The 24,473-nt window shown below is 40.8% G+C and overlaps 2 protein-coding genes across 2 annotated transcripts in view; both read left to right on the top strand.

Moving 5' to 3' along the window:
• Positions 1–4,625, top strand: part of LOC310759026 (uncharacterized protein) — a 79,119-nt gene extending 74,494 nt beyond the window's left edge. Inside the window, exons 17-19 of the mRNA XM_083605785.1 lie at positions 2,324–2,508; positions 2,875–3,016; positions 3,389–4,625. Of these exons, the coding sequence (XP_083461911.1) occupies positions 2,324–2,508; positions 2,875–3,016; positions 3,389–3,576 (515 nt within the window). The 3' untranslated portion in view covers positions 3,577–4,625. The remainder of the gene's footprint in view (positions 1–2,323; positions 2,509–2,874; positions 3,017–3,388) is intronic.
• Positions 4,626–5,012: 387 nt separating this feature from the next.
• Positions 5,013–23,789, top strand: LOC310759506 (cytochrome P450 2K6-like). Its single transcript, XM_083606822.1, has 9 exons — positions 5,013–5,283; positions 12,010–12,172; positions 13,002–13,151; positions 14,144–14,304; positions 14,832–15,006; positions 18,700–18,846; positions 21,590–21,774; positions 22,145–22,286; positions 22,898–23,789. The coding sequence occupies exons 1-9, from the start codon at positions 5,101–5,103 to the stop codon at positions 23,083–23,085; spliced, it is 1,494 nt and encodes a 497-aa protein (XP_083462948.1). The 5' UTR covers positions 5,013–5,100; the 3' UTR covers positions 23,086–23,789.
• Positions 23,790–24,473: the final 684 nt, after the last annotated feature.

Raw genomic sequence — 24,473 nt, forward strand, 5'->3', positions numbered from 1 at the left:
ATTAAATTCCCAGACTGCCATTTGTGACTCAGTTTTTGAATGTTTCAGAACTTGAACAGTATTCCTGAACAGATTATGTTCGAAAACTGAAGTACCACTGTAATTTCAAAATAACCTCAGGTTAAGAACGGCTTCAGGTTAAGAACGGACCTCCAGAATGAATTAAGTTCGTAACCAGAGGTTCCACTGTATTCCAAAGCTTTAAATATATAAAGTCCTAGGAGACATTGTCAAATGCTTTCTCAGAGTCTAAAAATATTAAAGCTGCCCGTTTTTCATTTCTCACTACTAAATATTCTATTACATCAATTATGTTTCTATTATTATTATCTTTCATTTGTCTTCCCAGCAAAAATCCAGCCTGATCTTGATGGATTCCCACTTTTAATACAGTTTTCAACCTATTAGCTAATATGTCTGAAAACAGTTTATAATTGTTATTCAACAATGAAATAGGTCGATAGCTCTTAACCAGCTTTGGATCTCTATTTTGCTTATGAATCAAAGTTATGTATGCACTCTTCCGGGATTTGGGTAACTCTCCTATATTCAAAGAGATATTCATAATATCTTTTATAGGTTGTATTAGGTAATATTGTAATTTTTCTTATAATGAATTGCTGAAACTTCATCAGATCCAGGTGCCTTCCCTAATTTTGCGTGTAAAATAGCTTGCTATAATTCCATCATTGTGACAGGTCCATTAAGAAATGATGTTCTTATTTCTTTCGGATTTTCCACAACTGTACCTCCTGCATTTATTCTATAAATGCAGGTTTTTTCTTGTTTCTTCTTTATTAACCTACATAATAGTTTCCCTGGCTCGTTAGCCTTGTCAAATTGTTTCTGTTTTAAATATTTAATTTTCCACTCTATTTCCTTGTTTATTATCATTGAATATTGCAATTGCAACATCTCGTTATCCTGTTTCACTATCTCTTTTTGAGAGGGATTTATTAATTCTTTTCCTTTTCCTTTTATTTCTCCTAAAATTTCTTGTTTTTTTCTGCTCTCATATTTCTTCTGTATGCGCTTTGCTGTGTAAAATAAAACAAAAAACACCCCACATTACCATGCCACCTTTGAATCTGCCTCTTGGTTCAAATTAATTTCAAAATAACCCTTTAATTTTTTGCCCCTTTTTCTAATATTTCTTGATCATTTAATAAATTTTCATTTAGTCTCCGTCTCTTCGGGAAACTTGTCCCTGTTCTTAATTCCACTATTATAGAGTCGTAGTCTCATAATGTTCTTGATAGAATTTCTGCCCTCTTTACTTTAGAATACAAATCTTTAGAAGTCCATACAGAGTCTTTTCAGCTTGCAGAATAATTCACAGTCAAATAAAATGTACATTGTCCTTTGGGTGTTTTTCTCTCCAAATGTCAATTAAACTTAAATTGTCAGTCATCCTAAAAAAGGCATTCAGTAGCTTGCCTTCTTTTGTTTCATTTTTTCTCATAGTCCTGTCCCAATCTAGGCAGGCTACACCATTCATATCGCCCATCCAAATCACATTTTCATTCAAATGTTCAAATAATATTTCTTCCAGCCTCTTTTAAAAATAGTATTTTTTTTCTCATTAGGTGCATACACACCTAATGCGTTAATAATACTTTTTCTCTATGTGATGGTATCTAAGTTATCAATATTCTTCCTTGTTCATCTTTGAATAATTGCTTTGGGTCCAACCCTGGTTTTATACACATTACAACTCCTCTCTTATTTGTTGTATCAGAAGGTACAAAGTCCTTTCCTACCCTTTTATTTAACTTTTATTTTTCCAAGTTTAACTTCTTTGCAACATGTTCAATTTTATTCATTTAGTCTTATTATTTAGCCTATTTATATTTCAAGTTAGAATTTTCAAAACCATCTTGTTCCATATTTATTTCTCTTGCACCTCCACTTCTATTGAATCTTCCTCTTCCTGTCCAGCTTCCCTTCCAAATGCTCTTTCTCCAGCTAACTCTTGCCCATATTTTCTCCAAAATTTGTATGACTCTGTAGGATCACGAAATCTTTGTTTTTCACCTTTATATGTAAAAGTTACCACTTCAGGATATTCCCAGCGGTGATATTTTAATAATCATCCTGGATGAATTTCTCTCCCTCAGTGTATCAGGTTATTGGCTAAAATGTTTGTCCTGTTTTAAAAATACCTGTATCATATTCTAGAGATTAAATTTGTGAGTCGACAGAATTGGAGAACCAGTTAATGGCAGTTCTGTGCTGCGGAGATTAATATTTTGAGAGACAAAAGCCAAAATCAAAGAGATAAGCTGAGCAGAAAAATAAACGTTGTTCTTTTTGTTGCCGCCAGTAAAGGTCCAAGAAGAAATTGCAAAAGTTGTTGGATCTTCTCAGCCAAGGATTGAACACCGAACAAAAATGCCTTATACAGATGCCGTGGTCCATGAGATCCAGAGATTTGCCAATGTTAACCCAACCAACCTTCCACATGCCACGACTACAGATGTTACCCTCAATGGCTACTTCATTCCAAAGGTGATCCATTTCACTAAACTGCTGCCCACTAGTTACAATACATTTTAAGGCTTTCCTGGAAGTAAGCCCCTTGGACTTCAGTGTGGGTGACATCTGTGCAGACTTGTATAGGATTGCACTGTAAGCAAGCAATCTACCCTTTGGAAACTGTCAGGCATCAGCTTCAACCCATTAAACAGATCTCAGTGGGAAGGAGCACAAGGTTGGAAATTGAACCATTTCTAGTGGGGGATCATGGTTTATATGTTAAGTTTGTCAGACTAATGACATTTCTCAAATGAACTCAAATCTCATTTCTCTTGCACTCAATATTTATTGTAGAGGAATATACTTTATTTTAAAATAACTCTTCTTTTGCTTTTGCAGGGCACATTCATCATACCATTGCTGTCCTCTGTGCTGCATGATGAATCTCAATGGGAGAAACCACATAAATTCTATCCTGAGCATTTTCTTAATTCTGATGGAAAATTCGTAAAGAGAGATGCTTTCATGCCTTTCTCTGCAGGTAATTTTTTTCTACTTTTGTGTATATCTGCAGTGTGTGCTTAGTCAATGGGATTTTTACATGTCTGGAATATAGCGTATTGTGCAAATGAAAGAATCACATCAGTTGCTGTGGCCATTTCTGCCACTAGATCTGGCCACCATTGGTGTGCGGCCCCTGGAATGTTGCTCACCAGGGAATGGGGCCTTCAGGGTGAAAAGACACCCCCCCCCAGTTTTCAGCATTGCAGAATGGCTAGTATTGGGAGTTCATAATTCTTTTAAGATGGGCACCGTGAGCTGTTATTTTATCTCTGCATTTCCTTCTGCTTCAAAGGGATGTTATTAAGCAACTGCTAAACCCAGTTTCTCTGCTGCCTATGTTTCCTTACAGGTCGGAGAGCATGTATAGGTGAGACTCTTGCCAAAATGGAGCTCTTCCTCTTCTTCACAAGTCTTCTGCAGAAATTCACCTTCCAGCCACCCCCTGGAACATCTCAGGAAGACCTGGACCTTACTCCTGCTGTTGGGCTAACAACACCACCCATGCCCCACCAGCTCTGTGCTCTGCCACGTTTCTAAGACTCACAAACTCCTGGCTTGGGTATTTGGGTTGAGTAGCCTACTGGTGGAATTGGTCCGTGCTTTGTCACAAATCTTAAGTGTTCCCCTTTACCTGCCATACTGCCGAATCCCATGAAACTAGCATTGGAGCATCTCTTACTTAAAACCTGGCCCTGAGTTCTTATGACACTTGAGGCATAGAGATCAATCAGCAAAGCTGGTTCATTTATTCCCATGTTTACATATCCTTTCATATTCCCAAGTAGATATGCAGAGTATTGTGACCGAGACGAAAAAGGGTCTGGAAACCATGCCTTATGAGGAATGGTTGAGGAAGTTGGGTATGTTAACTTCTGTGGCTGCAATGTATTCTGATTCTGAACTGTATTTGTTGATGTCAGGCAATGGCTTTGTTTCCTCCATGTTCTTTAAAAAGTCTGTCATAATAGATCTGGCAACTGGGTTTGCTTCTGGCATCTCCATGCTGTCAATTAGTTCAGTGGCTTTCTGCTTCTGGCTTAGAATTAAACAACCATCTTCCATCTTCTCCCTGTATCTGAATGAACTTTCTCTGAGAGTCTGGATTAGCTTAAGGCTTCCCTCATCAATGGAATTCTGACTGGTCATACGAAAAATGAAAATGGGGAAAAGTTGTCAAAATCAAAATCAAAACTTCAATCTCCACAAGAGGAAAAACTCAAAACCTTCTCCGCCTAGCTTCTGCTCTGAGAGTGAAGAGAGAGCTAATCCCTTTCACATTGGAGTCAGTGGAAGTCACCATGGTCTCACCAGGAAATAGAAAAAAATGTCCCCTTTGAATCTCTCTTCTATCTTAAGAAAATCCAGCTACACCCACTATAATACTTTGAATTTTGTCTTCACTGGGCCCCATAACCTTTGTAGGAATGGCTTTAGGCACTACGAGAAGATGTACGGTTTAGTTATTGTCCTTCCTTGCTCACATTGTTGCATGTCATATGCTCTAATGTATACAAAGATATACCCTAGTGCCATCATGTTAAACAATTTCAAAATGAAAATGAATAAAAACTATGCTAAAGAGAAAATATGTGTGAGTGTTTCAATGGGAGAAAGTTCAGGAAAAACTGGACACTTTCAAACTAACTGCAGTTGTTCCTAATTAAAGTTGAATAATTTCATCTGCAAATTATTTCACAATGCCTCCCTTTACTCCCATTATAACAGATTAATTTTACACATAATCTGGGTGACAGGTCTGCATCCAGGTTCAAGAGAGTTTGAATTTGCTCCTGAAAGCAATAGTTTGAGGAGGTGGGCACCACTCACTTGAGTAAACATTAAGCTGAAAGGCAAATAATCCAATGTACAGCTTTGAATAGTTGAGGAGAAGAAAACAAAATCAGAGGGCCACTTTTTACTGGATGGTTTAATGATTTGCTAGAGACAGTACCTAGCATAATATAAATACTGCTCACTGCAGTTGCAAGACATTATCCTTGACCAAACTGCACTGTAGCTTTCATTAAAACCATTGCGAAACAAATTTCTTGCTGAAACGAAATGGATTGGACGGAGCCGATTCCAGCGTTGTTCCTCTTTATCCTTATGGTTTCCTTTGTTTTGAAACTGGGCACTTTCTGGAAAAAGAGCTCCCAAAACTTTCCACCAGGACCGAGGCCTTTACCTCTCATTGGGAATCTCCACATCATGGATCGCAAGAGGCCTTACAGAACCATGTTAAAGGTAAAGATTCCAGTTCTTCCCATGGCAAGGCTGAAGGGTACTGGGGCAGCCCAGTCAGCAGAGCAGGGTAATAATAATAATAATAATAATAATAAATAAATAAATAAATAAATAATAAATATTGTTCTTTTAAAGCCTATAAATCTCATCTCCCCTTTGTGTGTTGCAGAACCTTCTCTTATCTTTCCCAATAAATAGTCATAGGACCAAGTTGCAATTTATAACTGGTAATTTGAACAAGATGTCTGGTGTCCAATCATGTTTGACTCTGCCTCCATTTTTAAGGATGCAAAAGTGCCGGTGCAAACCTTGCCTAGGCGAACATCCTCCTTCAGCCTATCTTTCTAGATTTGAGAGGTGCCATTAAAGGTATAATCACATTCATCCTTATAACTGACTATTCTGTTCTGGTTTTCTGAGCATTCCTAGGAAATATTTGTGCTGCTGCAACTGAATAACAATAATAAGTTAATAATAATTTATTATTTATACCCCGTCCATCTGTCTGGGTATCCCCGGCCACTGTGGGCGGCTCCCAACAGATTAAAAACACGATAAAGCATCAAACATTGAAAACTTCCCTAAAAAGGACTGCCTTCAGGTGTGTCTTCTAAAAGTCAGATAGTAGTTTATTTCCTTGACATCTGATGGGAGGGTGTTCCACAGGGCAGGTGCCACTACCGAGAACACCCTCTGTATTTTTCCCTGTAACCTCATTTCTCACAGTGAGGGAACTGCCAGAAGTCCCTCAGCCCTGGACCTTGAATGATGGGGGTGGAGACATTCCTTTAGGTATACTGGGCTGAGGACGTTTAGCGCTTTACAGGTCAGCACCAACACTTTGAATTGTGCTCAGAAACGTACTGGGAAGCCAATCTAGGTCTTTCAGGACTGGTGTTATATGGTCTCACAGTCACCAGTCTAGCTGCTACATTCTGGATCAGTTGCAGTTTCTGGGTCACCTTCAAAAGTAGCCCCACGTACAGCGTGTTGCAGTAGTCAAAGCGGGAGATAACCAGAGCATGCACCACTCTGGTGAGACAGTCTGCCGGCAGGTAGCGTCTCAGCCTGCGTACCAGATGTAGCTGGTAGATAGCTGCCCTGGACAGATTTAAAAGAGAAGTAGAGCAGGTTATCATCCACATACTGATGAACACCCAGCCCAAACCCCCTGAAGATCCCTCACAGAGGCTTCATATAGATGTTAAAAAGCATGGGGGAGAGGACAGAACCCTTTGGTGAGAGGTGAGAGCCCAGGGGTCTGAACACTTATCCCCAAACACCACTTTCTGGACACAGTCCAGGAGGAAGGAGCAAAACCACTGCATAACAGTGCCCACAGCTCCCAACCCCTCTAGACGGTCCAGGAGGATGTTATGGTCAATGGTATCAAAAGCTGCTGAGAGATCCAGCAGAACTAGGGAACAGCTTTCACCTTTGTCCCTAGCCTGCTGGAGATCATTAACCAGCGTGACCAAGGCAGTTTCAGTCACATGGTGAGGCCTGAATCCCGATTGGAAGGGATCCAAATGGTCCACATCCTCCAGGTGTGCTTGGAGTTGTCTGGCAACCACCCACTCAATCACCTTGCCCAAGAATGGAAGATTTGAGACTGAGTGATAGTTGGCCATATTGGCTGGGTCGAAATATTTATTTTTTAATAAGCAGTTTTATAACCAGCATTTCAGTGGGTTTGGGAAGGCTCCTTAACAGAGGGAAGCATTCACCACCCCACAGAGCTTTTATGAGCCAGGGTGGGCAAGGATGAAGGAGACAGAGAATATTATGAAAATGATTTACAGGTGGTACATGACCCCAGTTAAGCTTGCAAAAATTTATCACCTGCCTGACAACAAGTGCTGGAAATGTAAAGAAGCTGAGGGAACATTCTTTCACCTTTGGTGGACGTGCCCAAGGGTTAAGGCTTACTGGGAAATGATATATAATGAACGGAAGAAGGTATTTAAACTTACCTTTCCTAAGAAACCAGAGGCCTTCCTTTTGGGCATAGTTGGCCAATTGGTGCCAAAGAAAGACAGAACATTTTTTATGTACGCAACAACAGCAGCAAGAATACTTCTCGCCAAGTATTGGAAGACACAAGACCTACCCACCGTGGAAGAGTGGCAGACGCAAGTGATCGACTACATGAAGATGGCAGAAATGACTGGCAGAATCCGTGACCAGGGAGAAGAATTGATGGAACAGGACTGGAAAAAGTTTAAGGACTATTTACAAAAATGTAAAATGTTTGAGTGTTAACATGATGTGGGAAGTGAAGGTAACAGGGCATGTGGGATTTGGTTAAAAGTGAATGAAAAGAAGAATTTTAAAAAAGGAGAAGGGGGTTATGAACCAACCCCAACCAAGGGGGTTATGAACCAACCCCAACCAAGATGGCGGCGCAAGCACTTGCAGCGGCTCGGCACTCCGAAGACCGGTATTCAGTGATTTGTGTTTTATTTTTATTTGTGAACTTGTTGCTGCTATGGACTGTGAATACTCAGGCACAAGAAATTTATAGTCGTCAAGAGCTCTTAAGTATCGGCAGAGGAGAAGGTTGCAGCCAGGAGGTCTCAACCTATAACATTCCAGCTGAGCTTATCAGAGAGCCTCCATATCTTGCACATTCCTGGGATACTCCCCTTGCTCTCCTTGCCAGAAAGAAAAGAAAACGGAGAGGGCGTAAGCAGAAGAGGGGTTGCAGGGCTGGACTACGAGTGAGGTTAGGTAAAAATCCCCACAAGCCTGCATTGCCAAGTCTCCTTGTATCAAATGTGAGATCCTTACCTAACAAGGTAGAGGAGTTGGAGCTTATTACCTCTCGGCAGAAAAGTATCCGGGACTGCTGTGTTATGGTCCTTTTAGAGACGTGGCTGGATCCCTCCTTTCCACAGGGACTTCTGCAGCTAGAAGGACGCTCAGTAATTAGAGCGGATAGAACCGCTGAATCCGGGAAGAGCAGAGGAGGAGGAATTTGCGTTTATATAAATAACAACTGGAGCTCGGACATCAAACAAATGGACACGCATTGCTCTCCTGACTTGGAGTACCTAGTGGTGAAGTGCCGCCCTTTTTATTTGCCACGTGAGTTTAATGTTGTTATAATAACAGCGGTGTATATACCTCCCGATGCAAACACTACTACAGCTATGGGCCACCTGCTAACTGCTATTAGCAAACAGCAGCGGGCCCACCCGGATGGAGCATTTGTGGTTGCTGGTGATTTTAACCGAGCCGATTTAAGGACTGTGCTTCCTAAGTTCCACCAGTATGTTGATTGTCCCACTAGGGGGGGAAATACCCTGGACCGAGTATATAGTAACATCATGCATGGATATAAGACCAAGCCCTTGCCCAATTTGGGGCAGTCAGACCACATATCTTTACTTATGATACCATCATATAGACCTCTCGTATGCAGAATTAGACCATCAACTAGAGAGATACGAGTGTGGCCAGTAGGTGCATCTGAGCAACTTCAAGACTGCTTTCGGAGCACCGAGTGGTCGCTTTTTGTGGAGAATAATGTGGACACATACGCTTCGACAGTACTGTTCTACGTTAAAAGCTGCATTGATGTTGTCACTACCACCAAACAAATACGGGTGTTCCCTAACAACAAGCCCTGGCTAAACAGGGATGTGTATCTTCTGTTAAAGGCAAGAAATGCTGCTTTTCATTCTGGTGATGCGCAACAGTATAGAGAAGCCAGAGCCAAATTGAAAAAGGGCATTAGGAATGCCAAAGCTATGTACTGCCGGAGGATTGAAAAACATTTTGAGAGCTCCGACCCTCGTCGAGTATGGCAAGGCCTGCGACAAATCACAGGGCAAAATATTAAAAACGAACTGGCCAGTAGCAGTGCGCACCTGGCTGATCAACTGAATCAATTTTTTAGTCGCTTTGAGGTGGGAACTGGAACTACCGTCACTACAGCATTGGCTACCAGCACATCATCAGAAACTACTACTGATAGACAACCATTTTTATTACAGACCTCTGACGTACAACGTGCCTTTCGGAGCATTAACATTAGGAAGGCAGCTGGACCGGATGGAATTATGGGACGGGTTATTAGGGACTGCGCTGCAGAATTAGCTGGGGTATTTACGGACATTTTTAACCTATCCCTGTTGCAGGGTTCTGTCCCTACCTGCCTGAAGACATCGATTATAGTGCCAGTCCCCAAGCAGTCAGTGGTGGTATCTCTCAATGACTATAGACCAATAGCTCTAACATCTGTTGTTATGAAATGTTTTGAGAGATTGGTGCTAGATCATATTAAGGCTGGTCTTCCATCCACTCTAGACCCGTTCCAGTTTGCATACAGAAGAAATAGATCTACTGATGATGCTATTTCCATCGCTGTCCATACTGTACTGAGTCATCTAGAACGACAGGGAACCTACGCAAGGCTGTTGTTCGTGGACTACAGTTCTGCCTTCAATACAATTCTGCCAGACAGGTTATTTCTTAAAATGACCAATTTGGGTATACATCAGAAGATCTGTCTGTGGGTAAGGAATTTCTTGACTGATAGGCCGCAGACAGTGAGAATGGGACCTTACTATTCTTCTACTCTAGTATTAAGCACAGGAGCCCCTCAGGGATGTGTGCTAAGTCCCTTTCTCTATTCCCTGTACACATTTGATTGCACCCCACTGTATAAGTCCAACACAATCATCAAATTTGCGGATGATACAACAGTGGTGGGGCTCATTAGTGAGAACAATGAGACTGCTTATAGGAAAGAAGTACAGGGGTTAATTCAATGGTGTAAAGAAAACAATCTTATGCTTAACACCAAAAAAACCAAAGAACTCATAATTGACTTTAGGAGAAAGAAAAGTGTATTTTTACCATTGTACATAAATGGCGAGGAGGTGGAGAGGGTTGGTAGTTTTAAATACCTGGGCATTTATATCTCTGAGGACCTCTCATGGACTGCAAATATTAATATGGTTGTGAGGAAGGTGCAGGGGAGGTTGTATTTCCTGAGAATGCTCAGGGGACTGAATCTATCTCAGCACCTACTTCTGTCCTATTATCACAGTACCATCGAGAGTGTCTTAACCTATAGTGTATTATCGTGGTATGGGAGCAGCTCCGAAACGGATAAAAAAGCTTTACAGAGAATAATTAAAATTGCCCAGAATGTTATTGGGCTCCAACTACCAACCCTGGATGAGATCTTCACGTCTCGCACTTTGAAGAAGTCACACAATATCCTGAGAGATCCCACCCATCCTGCTCACAACTTCTTTGAACTGTTGCCTTCGGGCAGAAGATATAGGACAATGAAAACACGAACCACACGCCTTCTGAATAGTTTCTATCCAAGAGCTCTGATTGCACTAAATAATGATCTCAGGGCCAGTTGCAAGAAATAGCAAGCAGGGAGTAGGAAGGAATGAGATAGGTTTTAGGTTATGTTATGCCTTTAAATAGGTTATGTTATATTCTGGATTATGTTATGTTTTATAGATTATGTCTGAATAGGATGAGAGTGTTGGAGATACGTGTAAATGTGTATGTGAACCCGGTCTTTGGGGGGGTGTTTGATTTTCGTTGTTGTGTATACTGTGTATATACGGACAATGACAATAAATTTATCTATCTATCTATCTATCTATGAACAGAATAATATTATGTCATAGTATACAAGGTGGAGTAAGGGGCTAAGATAAGGGAAATTTGAGACATAATAACTAGAAATATATAACTATAAGTAAGGTTTGAAAAAGGGGCAGAATTTGCTGAATTTGATGGAACAAAGAGGAACACAAAAAAGAGAGATGTGAGGAGGTCAGGACAGAGGGACATGGAATTTTGAAATTTAAAAAGTGGACTTTTCTTTTTTCTTCTTTTTCTTTTTTTTGTTAAGTGTGTATTCTTTCTTGTTTTTCTATTTCTTGTTTCTTGTTTGGGCTTTATCTAATCGATTGATTTATTTGAAATGATGATCTTTTTGTTTTGTAAAATCTCAATAAACATTTATTTTAAAAAAAAAGGATGAAGGAGACAGGTGGTCAGTTTCACTCATTCAAGCAGCCTCAGAGGTAACACATTGGAATTCCAGAAATCCAGCACTCTCCCGCCCCGGGCCTGCTCCCACGGTGGAGTCTAATGAACTGGATGAAAGGGCTGAGCTGCTGTATCATGAGTCCAGCAACTGTTGCTGCTACAGCTATTAGTAGCAAATGTCTTGAAGAGCATTGAGGCATAGACAATGCTCTTTTAATTTGGATTCTGTTTTGCATGGTGATTTGCAAAGATACAAAAAGGGAATTCATTCCACAAAATTACTATTCTTAAATGATATGTTTTCAGCTCGGTCCAAGGCACAATGACATAGAAGTAATTTCTACCAACTTCTATAGTAGTTTGGATTTTGTATTTGATATCCTGCTTTATCATTACCCTAAGGAGTTTCAAAGAGGCTCACAATCTCCTTTCCCCTCCTTCCCCACAACAAACACTCTGTGAGGTGAGTAAGGCTGAGAGACTTCAGAGAAGTATGACTAGCCCAATAGTAGTTATTGGGGGGGAAACTGATACTAGTCTAACGGTCAAACTTTGCTACTAGAGTCTGTGGAATGGCCTTTTCTCTTAGGTAATGTGCAAGCTAATGCAGTCTTGGTTCTGTCAGAGATGATTTACATTAATATATTCTTTGGGCATACCAGAACTCTCTTTCTCACTTTTTCTTCTGGTGAATTCCAGTTGTCAAAGCAATATGGCCCTGTCTTCAGCATCCAAATGGGACCCCAGAAAACTGTGGTGTTGACAGGATATGAGACACTAAAGGAGGCTCTGGTTAATCAGGCGGACGCATTTGCAGACAGGCCCATCGTTCCAATGTTTCAAGAGTTTGGACAAGGCTTTGGTGAGGCACCTCCCTTTCTATTGGAACTGGTAATGCCTGCAAACACACACTGCTCCCACCAGGTGAACACAATCTGTTCCCAAGAAATGGTTTGTAAGATGAGCTTTGCAAAGCAAATCATCGAAATCCATTGTTTCCTGTGAGGGAAATCCTTGTGACTTTTTCAACCAACCTCAGTGCCTTTGACATTGATAGAGTATCTGCAGGCATTAGGCTGAGAATGTGTGACAAAAAGTGTCACCTGTGGATTTTTGCAGATCAAGCTAAAATGTTAAAAAGAGTAGACCAGGCCAGCCTTTTTGATCTTGACTTTCAGTGGCTCAGTGGGGCTCTGTTGAAGAAACAAAAATGGAGACCACTTAAAGCAAACCTTTCCCATTCCCGCTTTCTTCCCAACAGTCATATTGTAGAGCTGGGGGAGAATGGGACAGGAGAATGTAATAGTTGTCACATTTGAATTGTGAATGATTGTCACATGGAAAAGTAATGCCACACACCAAGGGGAAACTGACCATTTTCTGGCCCAGCCTATACAGAGAGGAAAAATGAAGGAGGAATACAAATAACAAGCTGAGTTCTGCTTTGACGCCTGACATGTACAAACCACCCTCTACTCTACCCTACACGTTGTAATGGAAAATATTGATCAATGTGTTCTCAGGTCATGGTCTGATGACACATCTGCCAGCTACTTTGTCAAAGCTCAGAAGTCTGAGTCTGAATGGGAGAACAGCTGGGATCCATTGTCAGTTCCATGGAAGAAATGCAGAACATAATTTATTGATTCAATGGCCATGCAAACATGAAACCTTTCTTCCTGTCTCTTCAGGTTTAACTCTGTCTAATGGTGAAAACTGGAAAGTAATGCGGCGGTTTGCTTTAAGCACATTGCGGGACTATGGAATGGGAAAGAAGACCATAGAGGACAGAATTCTTGAGGAATGCAGTGTCCTGATAAAGAAATTTGAATCTTACGAAGGTGGGTTGCTGTTTTCCTCTGGTGCATAGCTACACAACCGTTGTTTAAAGGTGCCAAGGCTATTATGTTACATATTCCTAACTTCCAGAAGCACGGCTCCCAGGGTTCCTAACTATTGTTCTGTTCCTGTAATGTGCAGATTGTACTGCAATAACTCCTGTGACTCCCAAGAAGGTCTTAGCCCAGCTATGGCCACATCCAGCAGCATTAGTATCAGTTTCTTTTATAAATGAGGTCTACTCATAGGTAAGCTGCCAGTAGGATTTAAGGCAACATGAACAGACTTAAAAACAATGCCCTTTCCATACTTTGAATTTCTGTGGGGATGTTCAGGGAGGCAGGAGGGGATATATTGTTTAATTATATCCTCCCTAACTTGCGTTAGCAAGTTCTATATCTTACCAGAGTTTAAACGCATAGCGGTTTGCTTGTTGCAGGCTCATCTGAGCTTCTCTATATAAGATTCCTGGTAAGATCCCTTCTTTTCCCTCTTAAAAAGAATAGACATGACAATCTTATTAAAGTCAATATAAAAGTAGTTTACTCACATTCATTCAGTTCATGGATGGATGGATCCCTCAAGGCAGACTTAGGTTACAAAAGTATATATACATGTGGAACTATCCCATTAGGGAGTTAGACCCAAGTGACTGCAGACAGGCAGTCACTTCTACTAACACGTAGAAAAATGGAGGAGGAGGAGGAGGAGGAGGAGGAGGAGAGGAGGAGGAAGAAGAAGAAGAAGAAGAAGAAGAAGAAGAAGAAGAAGAGAAGGAGGTGTGCTCCCCTAACCCAGATTAGGCCACACCCGCATCTAGTCACATGCAGAGGACGTTTGTCCCAGCTCAGGAGGAAACACAAAGTTTTCTCCTGGCTGGTAGAAAGCATCCACTAGCATGTCCATTCTAGGAACGTTGTACTCGACTCCTGTGTGTTTTACATCCCACATTTTAAAAAGAATATTTTTGTTTAACTGTCATATTTACGTATAGGAAACCCATTTGAGACCACCACAATTATGAATGCAGCTGTTGCCAATATTATAGTGGCCCTACTACTAGACAAGCGATTTGATTATGAAGATCCCACATACATAAGACTTCTGAAGTTGGTCAATGAAAATACCCGGCTCTTCGGAAGCTCTTCAGTCACGGTAATCTATTCTTTTCCAATAAAACAAACAGTTGATTGTAATGACATTGTATGCAAAGTGGGCAGGGCAACCTGTTTATTGTATATTGTTCAGGATTCACTACAAAACACAGAATGATATCTTGAGAAACCAGGTGGTGATTCAAAATATTTAGAAACCTCACATGGCACAGTCACCCAGTAAATATAATAAAGTCTCTTTTGCACACACGCTTTCTGGCCTCACTGCCATCGGGACTCCAAGGACAAGGAAGAACAAGTGATAGTTGGTTCCATGATGGCTCAGAAGGGGCCTCCAAGGGCAGATCTCCCTCTCTGAAGGCGAACCTCCAGAGGAGACCCTTCATAGCCTATTATTCTGGGGTTGCACATAAATTACACTTTCCTGACGTAGCCCACCCCCCATTCCAAATGCCATTCAATAGCTTTGTTTGTATTTGGGCAACCATACTTTGAGAGACACAGTTGAGAGAACTGTACTGAGCTTTCCTAATGTTTCTTTCTTTTTTCACATTTTTATCCTTTCAGCTGTATAACATGTTTCCTGCTCTTGGTTTTCTTTTGGGGGTTCGTAAGACTGTCATTCAAAACAGAGATGAGGTTTTTGCCTTCATAAATGCCACCTTCATAAAACACCTCAGAGATCTGGATGAAAATGACCAGAGGAGCTTTATTGACTCATTTCTTATCCGACAGCAAGAGGTAATGGAGTCTTATAAGCTGGCCCAGAATAAACGTTGACATTTTCAATTCATTTTTTAAGGGCATATTCGCAAGTGAATGCATAAGTTGTAGTCAGGAAGTCTCACTTCAGAAGGGACCAACCTGGCATACTTCCTCCCCTTTCCCAATAGTCAACCATTGTTAATGTCTTACAGAAGTTGCCTCTGCAGGGGCAAAGGTTGCATGCTCAACAGCATTTCTGGGGTAAATCCCTGATCAAGAAAACATGACAGTTGGGGTGTATGAGTTTTCAGGGGTGGAATTATGGCAGATAGACCATTGGCTTATGAGAGGTAATGGTTGCCTGACTCCCTTTTGATACAAGGGGGATGGGAAAATGCCTCGTGTGTCAGAATAAGGCGTTCTTCACACTGGAGGAGATAGGAAACTTTGTGGGTGGAGAGGCATCTCGGAGCAAGGAAAAAACATTGGCCCATGCACTGTGCTTGTTGTTGGTGGTGGTGGTGGTGTTTAGTCATTTAGTCGTGTCCGACTCTCTGTGACCCCATGGACCAGAGCACGCCAGGCACTCCTGTCTTCCACTGCCTCCAGCAGTTTGGTCAGACTCATGTTTGTAGCTTCGAGAACACTGTCCAACCATCTCGTCCTCTGTCGTCCCCTTCTCCTTGTGCCCTCACTCTTTCCCAAATCAGGGTCTTTTCCAGGGAGTCTTCTCATGATGCAGCCAAAGTATTGGAGCCTCAGCTTCACGATCTGTCCTTCCAGTGAGCACTCAGGGCTGATTTCCTTCAGAATGGAGAGGTTTGATCTTCTTGAAGTCCATGGGACTCTCAAGAGTCTCCTCCAGCACCATAATTCAAAAGCATCAATTCTTCGGCCATCAGCCTTCTTTATGGTCCAGCTCTCACTTCCATACATCACTAATGGTGACAGCTTTAACTATACAGTGGTACCTTGGGTTACAGACGCTTCAGGTTTCAGACGCTCAGGTTACAGACTCTGCTAACCCAGAAATAGTACCTCAGGTTAAGAACTATTGGTGTTACTCTTCCTGTTGGAAAGTGTGGCAGAAGTGAGTTGCAATCTCCAAAATATGGAGGGCACCACATTGTCTATCTCAGTTTAATGAAACATTTCCAGATGAATATGTGGTATTTCAGTGTTATTTTTCCATTTTAGACTATGAGTAAATACATTAAAGATGTTCAACTGAGAACCATATATGTCAGCAGAAAACAACACTTTATGTTAACCTTGATTTCAGATCTCCACAAGTGTTCGCCAGAAATGCTGCCTTCCATGTATGCAGTCATATAATACTCTTGCAGGTTGACTTCCGGGTTAGCGCCAACGGCTAATGGCGGATTCCCTCCGAGCTCCGGAGGGAATCAGCTCTACAGGATTAGGGTCGTACCGCTGCAGCGACGCGGAGACCCTTAAAAATCACAGGCGGTGAAGCCTGTGAACCTGGTGACTCGGCGGGCACCATTTGCGCCCCCCGACCCGCGAAGGAGCCTTTTTAAAGGCTCCGGAACGGGGGACGGGGTGAGCGACGCGGTGCTGTGAGTCGTCTGCTCCTCCTGTGGAGTGAAGCCGCGTGCCATGGCCAGAGAGCGCTGACTTCTTCTTGTGATTTGGACTCTAAAATATAACCCGTGAGTAGTACGGAAATTGGTTTTTTAAAGAAATTTTTTTGAAGAATTAGGTACGATCGGGGGAGGTGTAAACAGGAAGTCAGCCTCCTCCTTCTGTAAATAATCTAAAGCAAGGACCCGCTAACTAAGGTCGAGAGAATTTTTTTACATCATTTGACAAAAGATATTAATTTCACGATTTGGAACTAGAAGAAATCTTACTGGAGGATAAGAGCTAATTTTGGGAGTTGAAGTGCCACCCTCCCGGACCCGGGAGTGATCCGCGAGAGAGCCTGCTGAAGGTACTGTAAGAGTTTGACAGCTGTCAAATTAGCTGTCAGACGGAAAGAGAGAACTGTGTTTCTGTTGCTTCTGCTGGCTATATTTGTTACAATTTGACTATACTTTGTTGAAAACAAGAAAGAACTGATACAATCTAATCTGATTTTGGGGTTTGAACTGGAAAGAACACTAAGTAACCAAAATCCCTCTAGAGGGGGTTTTGGGACATTACAAGAATGGCTGAAGGAGGAGAAATTCAAGCTGAACTGGACAGAGTCTTTGTTCTCTTGGGAAAGTTACAAGGCCAAATTGATGTTTTGGCTACAAATGTTACAACTCTGGACTTAACAGTAAACAAACTCATTGAATCTGACAAGGAATCGACACAGGAAGCTCATGCAGCTGAACAAGAAGAGAAACTGGAGAGTTTTGAGAGTGGGAAGAAAGAGATATATGGTGTTCCTGAGAAAGAGGAAGGAGGAGCTGTAATTTTACAGAGGGCAAAGGAGAGCCAGAGGCCTGGCATGATGGCTGTAAAGGAAGATAAGAGCTTGATGGTGAAAATTTGGATTGAATTGGAGACTGAAGAATGGAGAGATCTTCTTGTGTGGAGATCTGAAGACCTATGGATTACAAATTTGATTAAAATGGAAGTTGGAGCTTTTGCGACATTTGGATTTAAAAAGAGTAAGCAACAAGACTTAGGCTCCAATTTTGAGTGTGGAGGTCTGGCTGGAAGAAATATGGACTTTATTGGACTAGAGCTTCTCCGAGATTTGGTGTTTAATACTAAGGATTATCCAAAAAGCCGGCAGAGAGGAACTGAGAGAGAATTGAGAGCCTCGGACGTGAGATCCCCAGGCTGAGAGTAGACTAAGACTGATGGACATTTGTTGGGGATTGAAACCGGGAAAGGGGGGGTGGAGTTTGGGAATCCAAAGGGGGCATAATTATAATTTGTTCTGTTTTTATTTTGTTTTGTTATATGTATGAGAACTGGGGAAATCGTGGAAGGGAATTTAGGTCGACTTTAGAAAAAAGGCTTTAAGTATAAGAACAGATGTGCAATTATTGATGTTTATAAGTTATAAATTATAAATTTATAAGTTAAAAGTTTAAAAGTTAAAATTGGTTTTTCTAAAATGACTGAAATGTAAAAAGGTTAAGAACTGGGGACAAGAACTTGTTGAGCCAACAATTTGAACTGGAATACAAGAGGGGGAGGTGGGGGGAAGTCAAGAAAATATGTTATTGAAAGTGAGGACTTTGAATTTTATGTGTTTTAAATTTTTTTCTTTTTGTTTTGTTTTCTTATTTGTGTTTTTGTGTTTTTCTTTGATTTTTTTGGATAATGGAAAAATTTTAATAAATATCATTTTTATATATTTATATATATATATAAATATATATATATAATACTCTTGCAGGTTAAGCACTGGCTGAGCAGTTAAGCACCACGATTAGCATCAGAGAAGAAGGAGCTGGATTGCCAAGCCTCCCCAACCTCCTCTCTTAGCTGGTAGATGGAGGGCTGTGTCTATGGAGAAACTAGATGTTTTGGAGTGTTGATGCTGAGACCCTCCATCTTAGGCTCGGGTTGTATACATGTGTAAATAAACCCTATATTGTCATGATGGCATAGTCTGGAAGACCTGGAATCTCTCACTACTTAGCGATTGTGTTGATGTGCAATGATACTGTCATTTCATTGGGTCCTGTCGGGTTTTCATTTCTATCTTTGCACTTGAAATTTTCTCACTCCATTCGTTTTAACCAGTTCATACTTTTTGCAACCCAGGAGGAGAAGAACAAGACGAATGCATATTTCCACAACGAAAACTTAAAAACTGTTGTGGCCGACTTATTTGGTGCTGGCACGGAGGCAACTTCTACCACACTGCTCTGGGGACTGTTACTAATGATGAAATATCCTGAAATTCAGAGTGAGTGCTTTTCATTGGCTTGGCACCCATTAATCTGAGATATCTTAAGTCCAGTTATATGTAACTATTAGAAAGTGTGTGTGTGTGTATGTGTGTGTGTGTGTGTGTCACAACAATTATTCAATCCTAAATTTAACATTTCAATCTGGACATCCTTCTCCCTTTCTGTGGTTTTTACATTTCATTTCATCTTCCTACATCATTTAGATATATATTTCCATATATATCCCATATGTATATCGAAACAGAAGGTTTTTACATTAATCCTCCCAATGTCTTAGTATGTTTACAGTTTGTTTGTAAATACTCTATAAACCATTTCCATTCCTTTCATTCCTTTTTAGGTAGTTCCGATTCCAAACTTCCCAAAAGAAAAGCTAATGGTTTTTTAAACATCTTAAACATCTTTTTCAGTTCATTATATATCATTACCCAGTAAGCTTTAACTTTATTAGTAGAGCACCACATATGAAAAAGTCTACCTTTGTCTTTACATTTCCAGCACATATTCAATTTGGGTTTATACATTTTAGCCAATCTATTAGGTGTTAGGTCCCATCTATATGGGACGCGGGTGGTGCTGTGGGTTAAAACACAGAGCCTAGGGCTTGCCGATCAGAAAGTCGGCGGTTCGAATCCCTGCAACGGGGTAAACTCCCATTGTTCGGTCCCTGCTCCTGCCAACCTAGCACTTTGAAAGCACATCAAATTGCAAGTAGATAAATAGGTACCGCTCCGGCGGGAAGGTAAACGGCGTTTCCGTGCGCTGCTCTGGTTTGCCAGAAGCGGCTTAGTCATGCTGGCCACATGACCCGGAAGCTGTACATCGGCTCCCTCGGCCAATAAAGCAAGATGAGTGCCACAACCCCAGAGTCGGTCACGACTGGACCTAATGGTCAGGGGTCCCTTTACCTTTATCTTTACCATCTATATAACATTTTCATATAGTTTTCTCTTAAACTATAAAATGCTCCAAATTTTATATCCACCTTTGATAAACTTTCCCATACATCCGTTTTTATATTATTAACAATATCTATTGCCCAGTTTATCCTTGAAGATTTCACTTGTTCATCCTTTGTCTCCCATTCCAATAACATCTTATACATTTTAGATATCACTTTAACATTACAGTTTAATAGGTCTCTTTCCAGTTGTGATGCTTGTTCCCCAACCCCACCACTTCATATCCTTTTTAAATACTTCATTCAAATGATGATATTGTAACCATGTTGTTAACTTCTCTGATAAAACCTTAAATTATTTTACTTTAAATTCTCCAAAGGTGAAAGTCATAGTGGTGGTTTGGTCTCCAACAGGTTTCTGTTTTTAGTGTTTCTGTTTTAAATATTTAAAACACTTTTCCACTCTATTTCTTGGTTTGTTATCATTGAATATTGCATTTGCAACATCTTGACATCCTGTTTCACTATCTCTTTTCAAGGGAAATTCATTAATTGTTTCCCTTTCCCTTTTATTTCTTGTAAAATTTCTTGTTTTTTTCTGCTCTCTTATATTTGTTTGGTATGCGCTTTGCTATGTAAAAAAAAACCACCCCTACATTACCACTTTACTCACACCCCATACCACCTTTAAATCTATCTCTTGGTTTAAATTAATTTCAAAATAATCCTTTAATTTTTTTGCCCCCTTTTCTAATATTTCTTGATTTAATAAATTTTATAATTTACTAATTTTTCATTTAGTCTCCATCTCATCGGGAAACTTGTCTCTGTTCTTAATTCCACTGTTATAGAGTTGTAGTCTTGTAAAGTTCTTGATTTCTGCCCTCTTTACCTTAGTATAAAAATCTTTAGAAGTCCATACAGGGTTTTTTCCAGCTTGCAGAATAATTTGCAGTCGAATAAAATGTACTGTGGGTGTTTTTCTCTCCAAATGTCAATTAAACTTAAATTGTCAGTCATCCTAAAAAAGGCATTCAGTAGCTTGCCTTCTTTTGCTTCATTTTTTCTTATACTTATACTCCTGTCCCAATCTAGGGAGGCTACACCATTCATATCACCCATCAAAATCACCTTTTCATTCAAATGTTCAAATAATATTTCTTCTAGCCCCTAATGAAAATCTGGTGTATTTTCCCATTATCAATATTCTTCCTTGTTCATCTTTGAATAATTGTTTTGGGTCCAAATCTGGTTTTATACACATTACAACTCCTCTCTTTTTTGTTATATCAGAAGGTACAAAGTTCTTTCCCAACCTTTTATTTAAGTTTTATTTATCCAAGTTTAACTTCTTTAAAACATGTTCAATTTTATTCCCTTTAGTCTTATTATTTAGCCTATTTACATTCCAAGTTAGAATTTTCAAAGCCATCTTGTTCCATATTTATTTCTCTTTCACCTCCACCTCTGTTGAATCTTCCTCTTCCTGTCCAGCTTTCTGTCCAAATGCTCTTTCTCCAACTAACTTTCCCCCATATTTTCTCCAAAATTTGTCTTGCCTTTATATGTAAAAGATACCACCTCAAGATATTCCCAGCAGTGATATTTCAATAATCATCCTGGATGAATTTCTCTCCATCAGTATATCAGGTTATTGGCTAAAATGTTTGTTTGTCCTGTTTTAAAATACCTTGGCCTAGAGATTAAATTTGCAAGCCTAGGGAATTGGAGAACCAGTTTATGGCAGTTTTATGCTTCAAGTATTAATATCTTAAGAGACCAAGGTCAAGGAGATAATCTTGGCAGAAAAATTAATGCTTTTCTTTTAATTTCCCCAGTAAGGGTCCAAGAAGAAATTGCAAAAGTTGTTGGATCTTCTCAGCCAAGGATTGAACACCGAACAAAAATGCCTTATACAGATGCCGTAGTCCATGAGATCCAGAGATTTGCCGATATTGTGCCAACCAACCTGCCACATGCCACGACTACAGATGTTACCCTTAACGGCTACTTCATTCCAAAGGTGATCCATTTCATTGAACTGCTGCCCACTAGTTACAATATATTTTAAGGCTTTCCTGGGAGTAAGCCCCTTGGACTTTAGTGTGGGTGACATCTGTGCAGACTTGTATAGGATTGCACTGTAAGCATGCAATCTACCCTTTGGAAGCTGTCAGGCATCAGCTTCAACCCATTAAACACATCTCAGTGGGAAGGAGCACAAGGTTGGAAAACAAACCATATCTGGTGGAAGATCATGACTTACATGTTAAAGTTTTTCAAACTAAAGACATTTCTCATATGAATTCAAATCTCATTTCTACAGCACTCAATATTTATTGGACTAGAGGCATATGCTTTATTTTAAAATAACTCTCGCTTTGCTTTTGCAGGGGACTCATATCATACCGTTGCTGTCCTCTGTGCTGCATGATGAATCTCAATGGGAGAAACCACATAAATTCTATCCTGAGCATTTTCTTAATTCTGATGGAAAATTCATAAAGAGAGATGCTTTCATGCCTTTCTCTGCAGGTAACTTTTTTTTTTTGCTTTTGTGTGTATCTGCATGGGATTTTTACATGCCTGGAATGTAGAATACTGTGCAAAGGTAAGAATCACATCAGTTGCTGTGGCCATTTCTGCCACCAGATCTGGCCACCATTGGGGTGTGGCCCCTGCAATGTTGCTCACCAGGGAATGTGGCCCTCAGGGTGAAAAAGATTCCCCTTCCCCCAGTTTTCAGCATTGCAGGATGGCTCATATTGGGAGTTCATAATTCTTTTAAGATGGATACCATTAGCTGTTATTTTATTGCTGCAATTTAATCTGCTTTAAACTACAGTGGTACCTCAGTTTATGAACTTAATCCGTTTCAGAAGTCCATTCTTAAACCGAAACCGTTCTTAAACCGAGGTGCGCTTTCACTAATGAGGCCTCCTGCCGCTGGTGCCCTTCCACCGCTCAGATTCCGTTCTTAGACTGAGGTAACATTTGCAAACCGGGACACTACTTCTGCTTTTGCGGAGTTCGTAAACCAAATCGTTCGTAAACAGGGCTGTTCTTAAACCGAGGTACCACTGTATTTGGGGTGTTTTTAAGCAACTGATAAACCTGGTTTCTCTGCCCCCTTTGATTCGTTACAGGTCGGAGAGCATGTTTAGGTGAGACTCTTGCCAAAATGGAGCTCTTCCTCTTCTTCACAAGTCTCCTGCAGAAATTCACCTTCCAGCTACCCCCTGGAACATCTCAAGAAGACCTGGACCTTACTCCTGCTGTTGGGCTTACAGCACCTCCCATGCCCTACCAACTCTGCGCTCTGCCACGTTTCTAAGACTCACAAGCTCCTGGATTGCTTTGTCAGGAGCTCGTCCTACACTCGAGTAGGACCCTGGTAGAGTCACATGCCTGACTGGCACATTCTTTCCCTCCTGATTGTTCGTTCGGGAGCTTCAAAAGCTTTCTTCAGCCTGAACATTACAGTGATCGATGCCAACAGACATTGGCACACTTAGGGATCCACAGAGTCTTCACAGCTTGCGTAACAGACCTCAGCAACTCAGCATTTTGGCTAATCTACTTTATTTACATATAAACACACACGGAGCACTGCAACATGGCTCCCTCTCTCTCTAGCATCAGACAGCAAAGAGAAAGAGTAAAGGACAATAGTCCAACTTCACAGAACACAGTAACACAAACATCCTGTCTCCATCAATTCCCACTTTGTGGAGTCAAAACATACACTGTCATGTGAAAGACAACAATCCCATGACTGCAATCACGGAGCAGGAATTCTAACATGCTTATCCTATCTGTTTTTGCAATGCAAGCCTTTTTTAAACACCACTGTTCAACAAGGGTATTTGGGTTGGGTAGCCTACTGGTGGAATTGGTCCATGCTTTGTCACAAAAATGAAGTGTTCCCCTTTACCTGCCATACTGCCGAATCCCATGAAACTAGCATTGGAGCATCTCTTACTTAAAACCTGGCCCTGAGTTCTTATGACACTTGGGGCATAGAGATCAAGCAACAAAGCTGGTTGCATGTATTCCCATGTTAACATATACTTTCAAATATCTTGAAGCATGGTATTCCCAAGTAGATGTGCAGAGTATTGTGACCAAGACAATAAAGGGTCTGGAAACCAAGCCTTATGAGGAATGGTTGAGGAAGTTGGGTATGTTAACTTCTGTGGCTCCAATGTATTCGGATTCTGAACTGTATTTGTTGATGTCAGGCAATGGCTTTGTTTCCTCCTGGTTCTTTAAAAACTCTGCCATAATAGATGCGTCAACTGGGTTTGCTTCTGGCATCTCTATGCTGTCAATTAGTTCAGTGACTTTCTGCTTCTGGCTTAGAATAAAACAACAATCTTTTCTCTGTATTTGGACTCCTAGATAGTACGGTGGTACCTTGGTTTATGAACTTAATCCATTCCGGAAGTCCGTTCTTAAACCAAAGCGTTCTTAAACCAAGGCGTGCTTTCCCATAGCAGCGGGGGACTCAATTTACAAATGGAACACACTCAACAGGAAGTGGAAAATGTCCTGCTTCCAAGGCAAAGCTCACAAACCAAAACACCTACTTCTGGGTTTGCAGTGTTCTTAATCCAAGTTGTTCATAAACTAAGCCGCTCTTAAACCAAGATACCACTATAATGAACTTTCTCTGAGAGTCTGGGTAGCTTAAGGCTTCCCTCATCAACAGAATTCTGACTG

The sequence above is a fragment of the Podarcis filfolensis genome (assembly GCF_964270895.1).
Source record: "Podarcis filfolensis genome assembly, chromosome: 3".
Taxonomy (NCBI): domain Eukaryota; kingdom Metazoa; phylum Chordata; class Lepidosauria; order Squamata; family Lacertidae; genus Podarcis; species Podarcis filfolensis.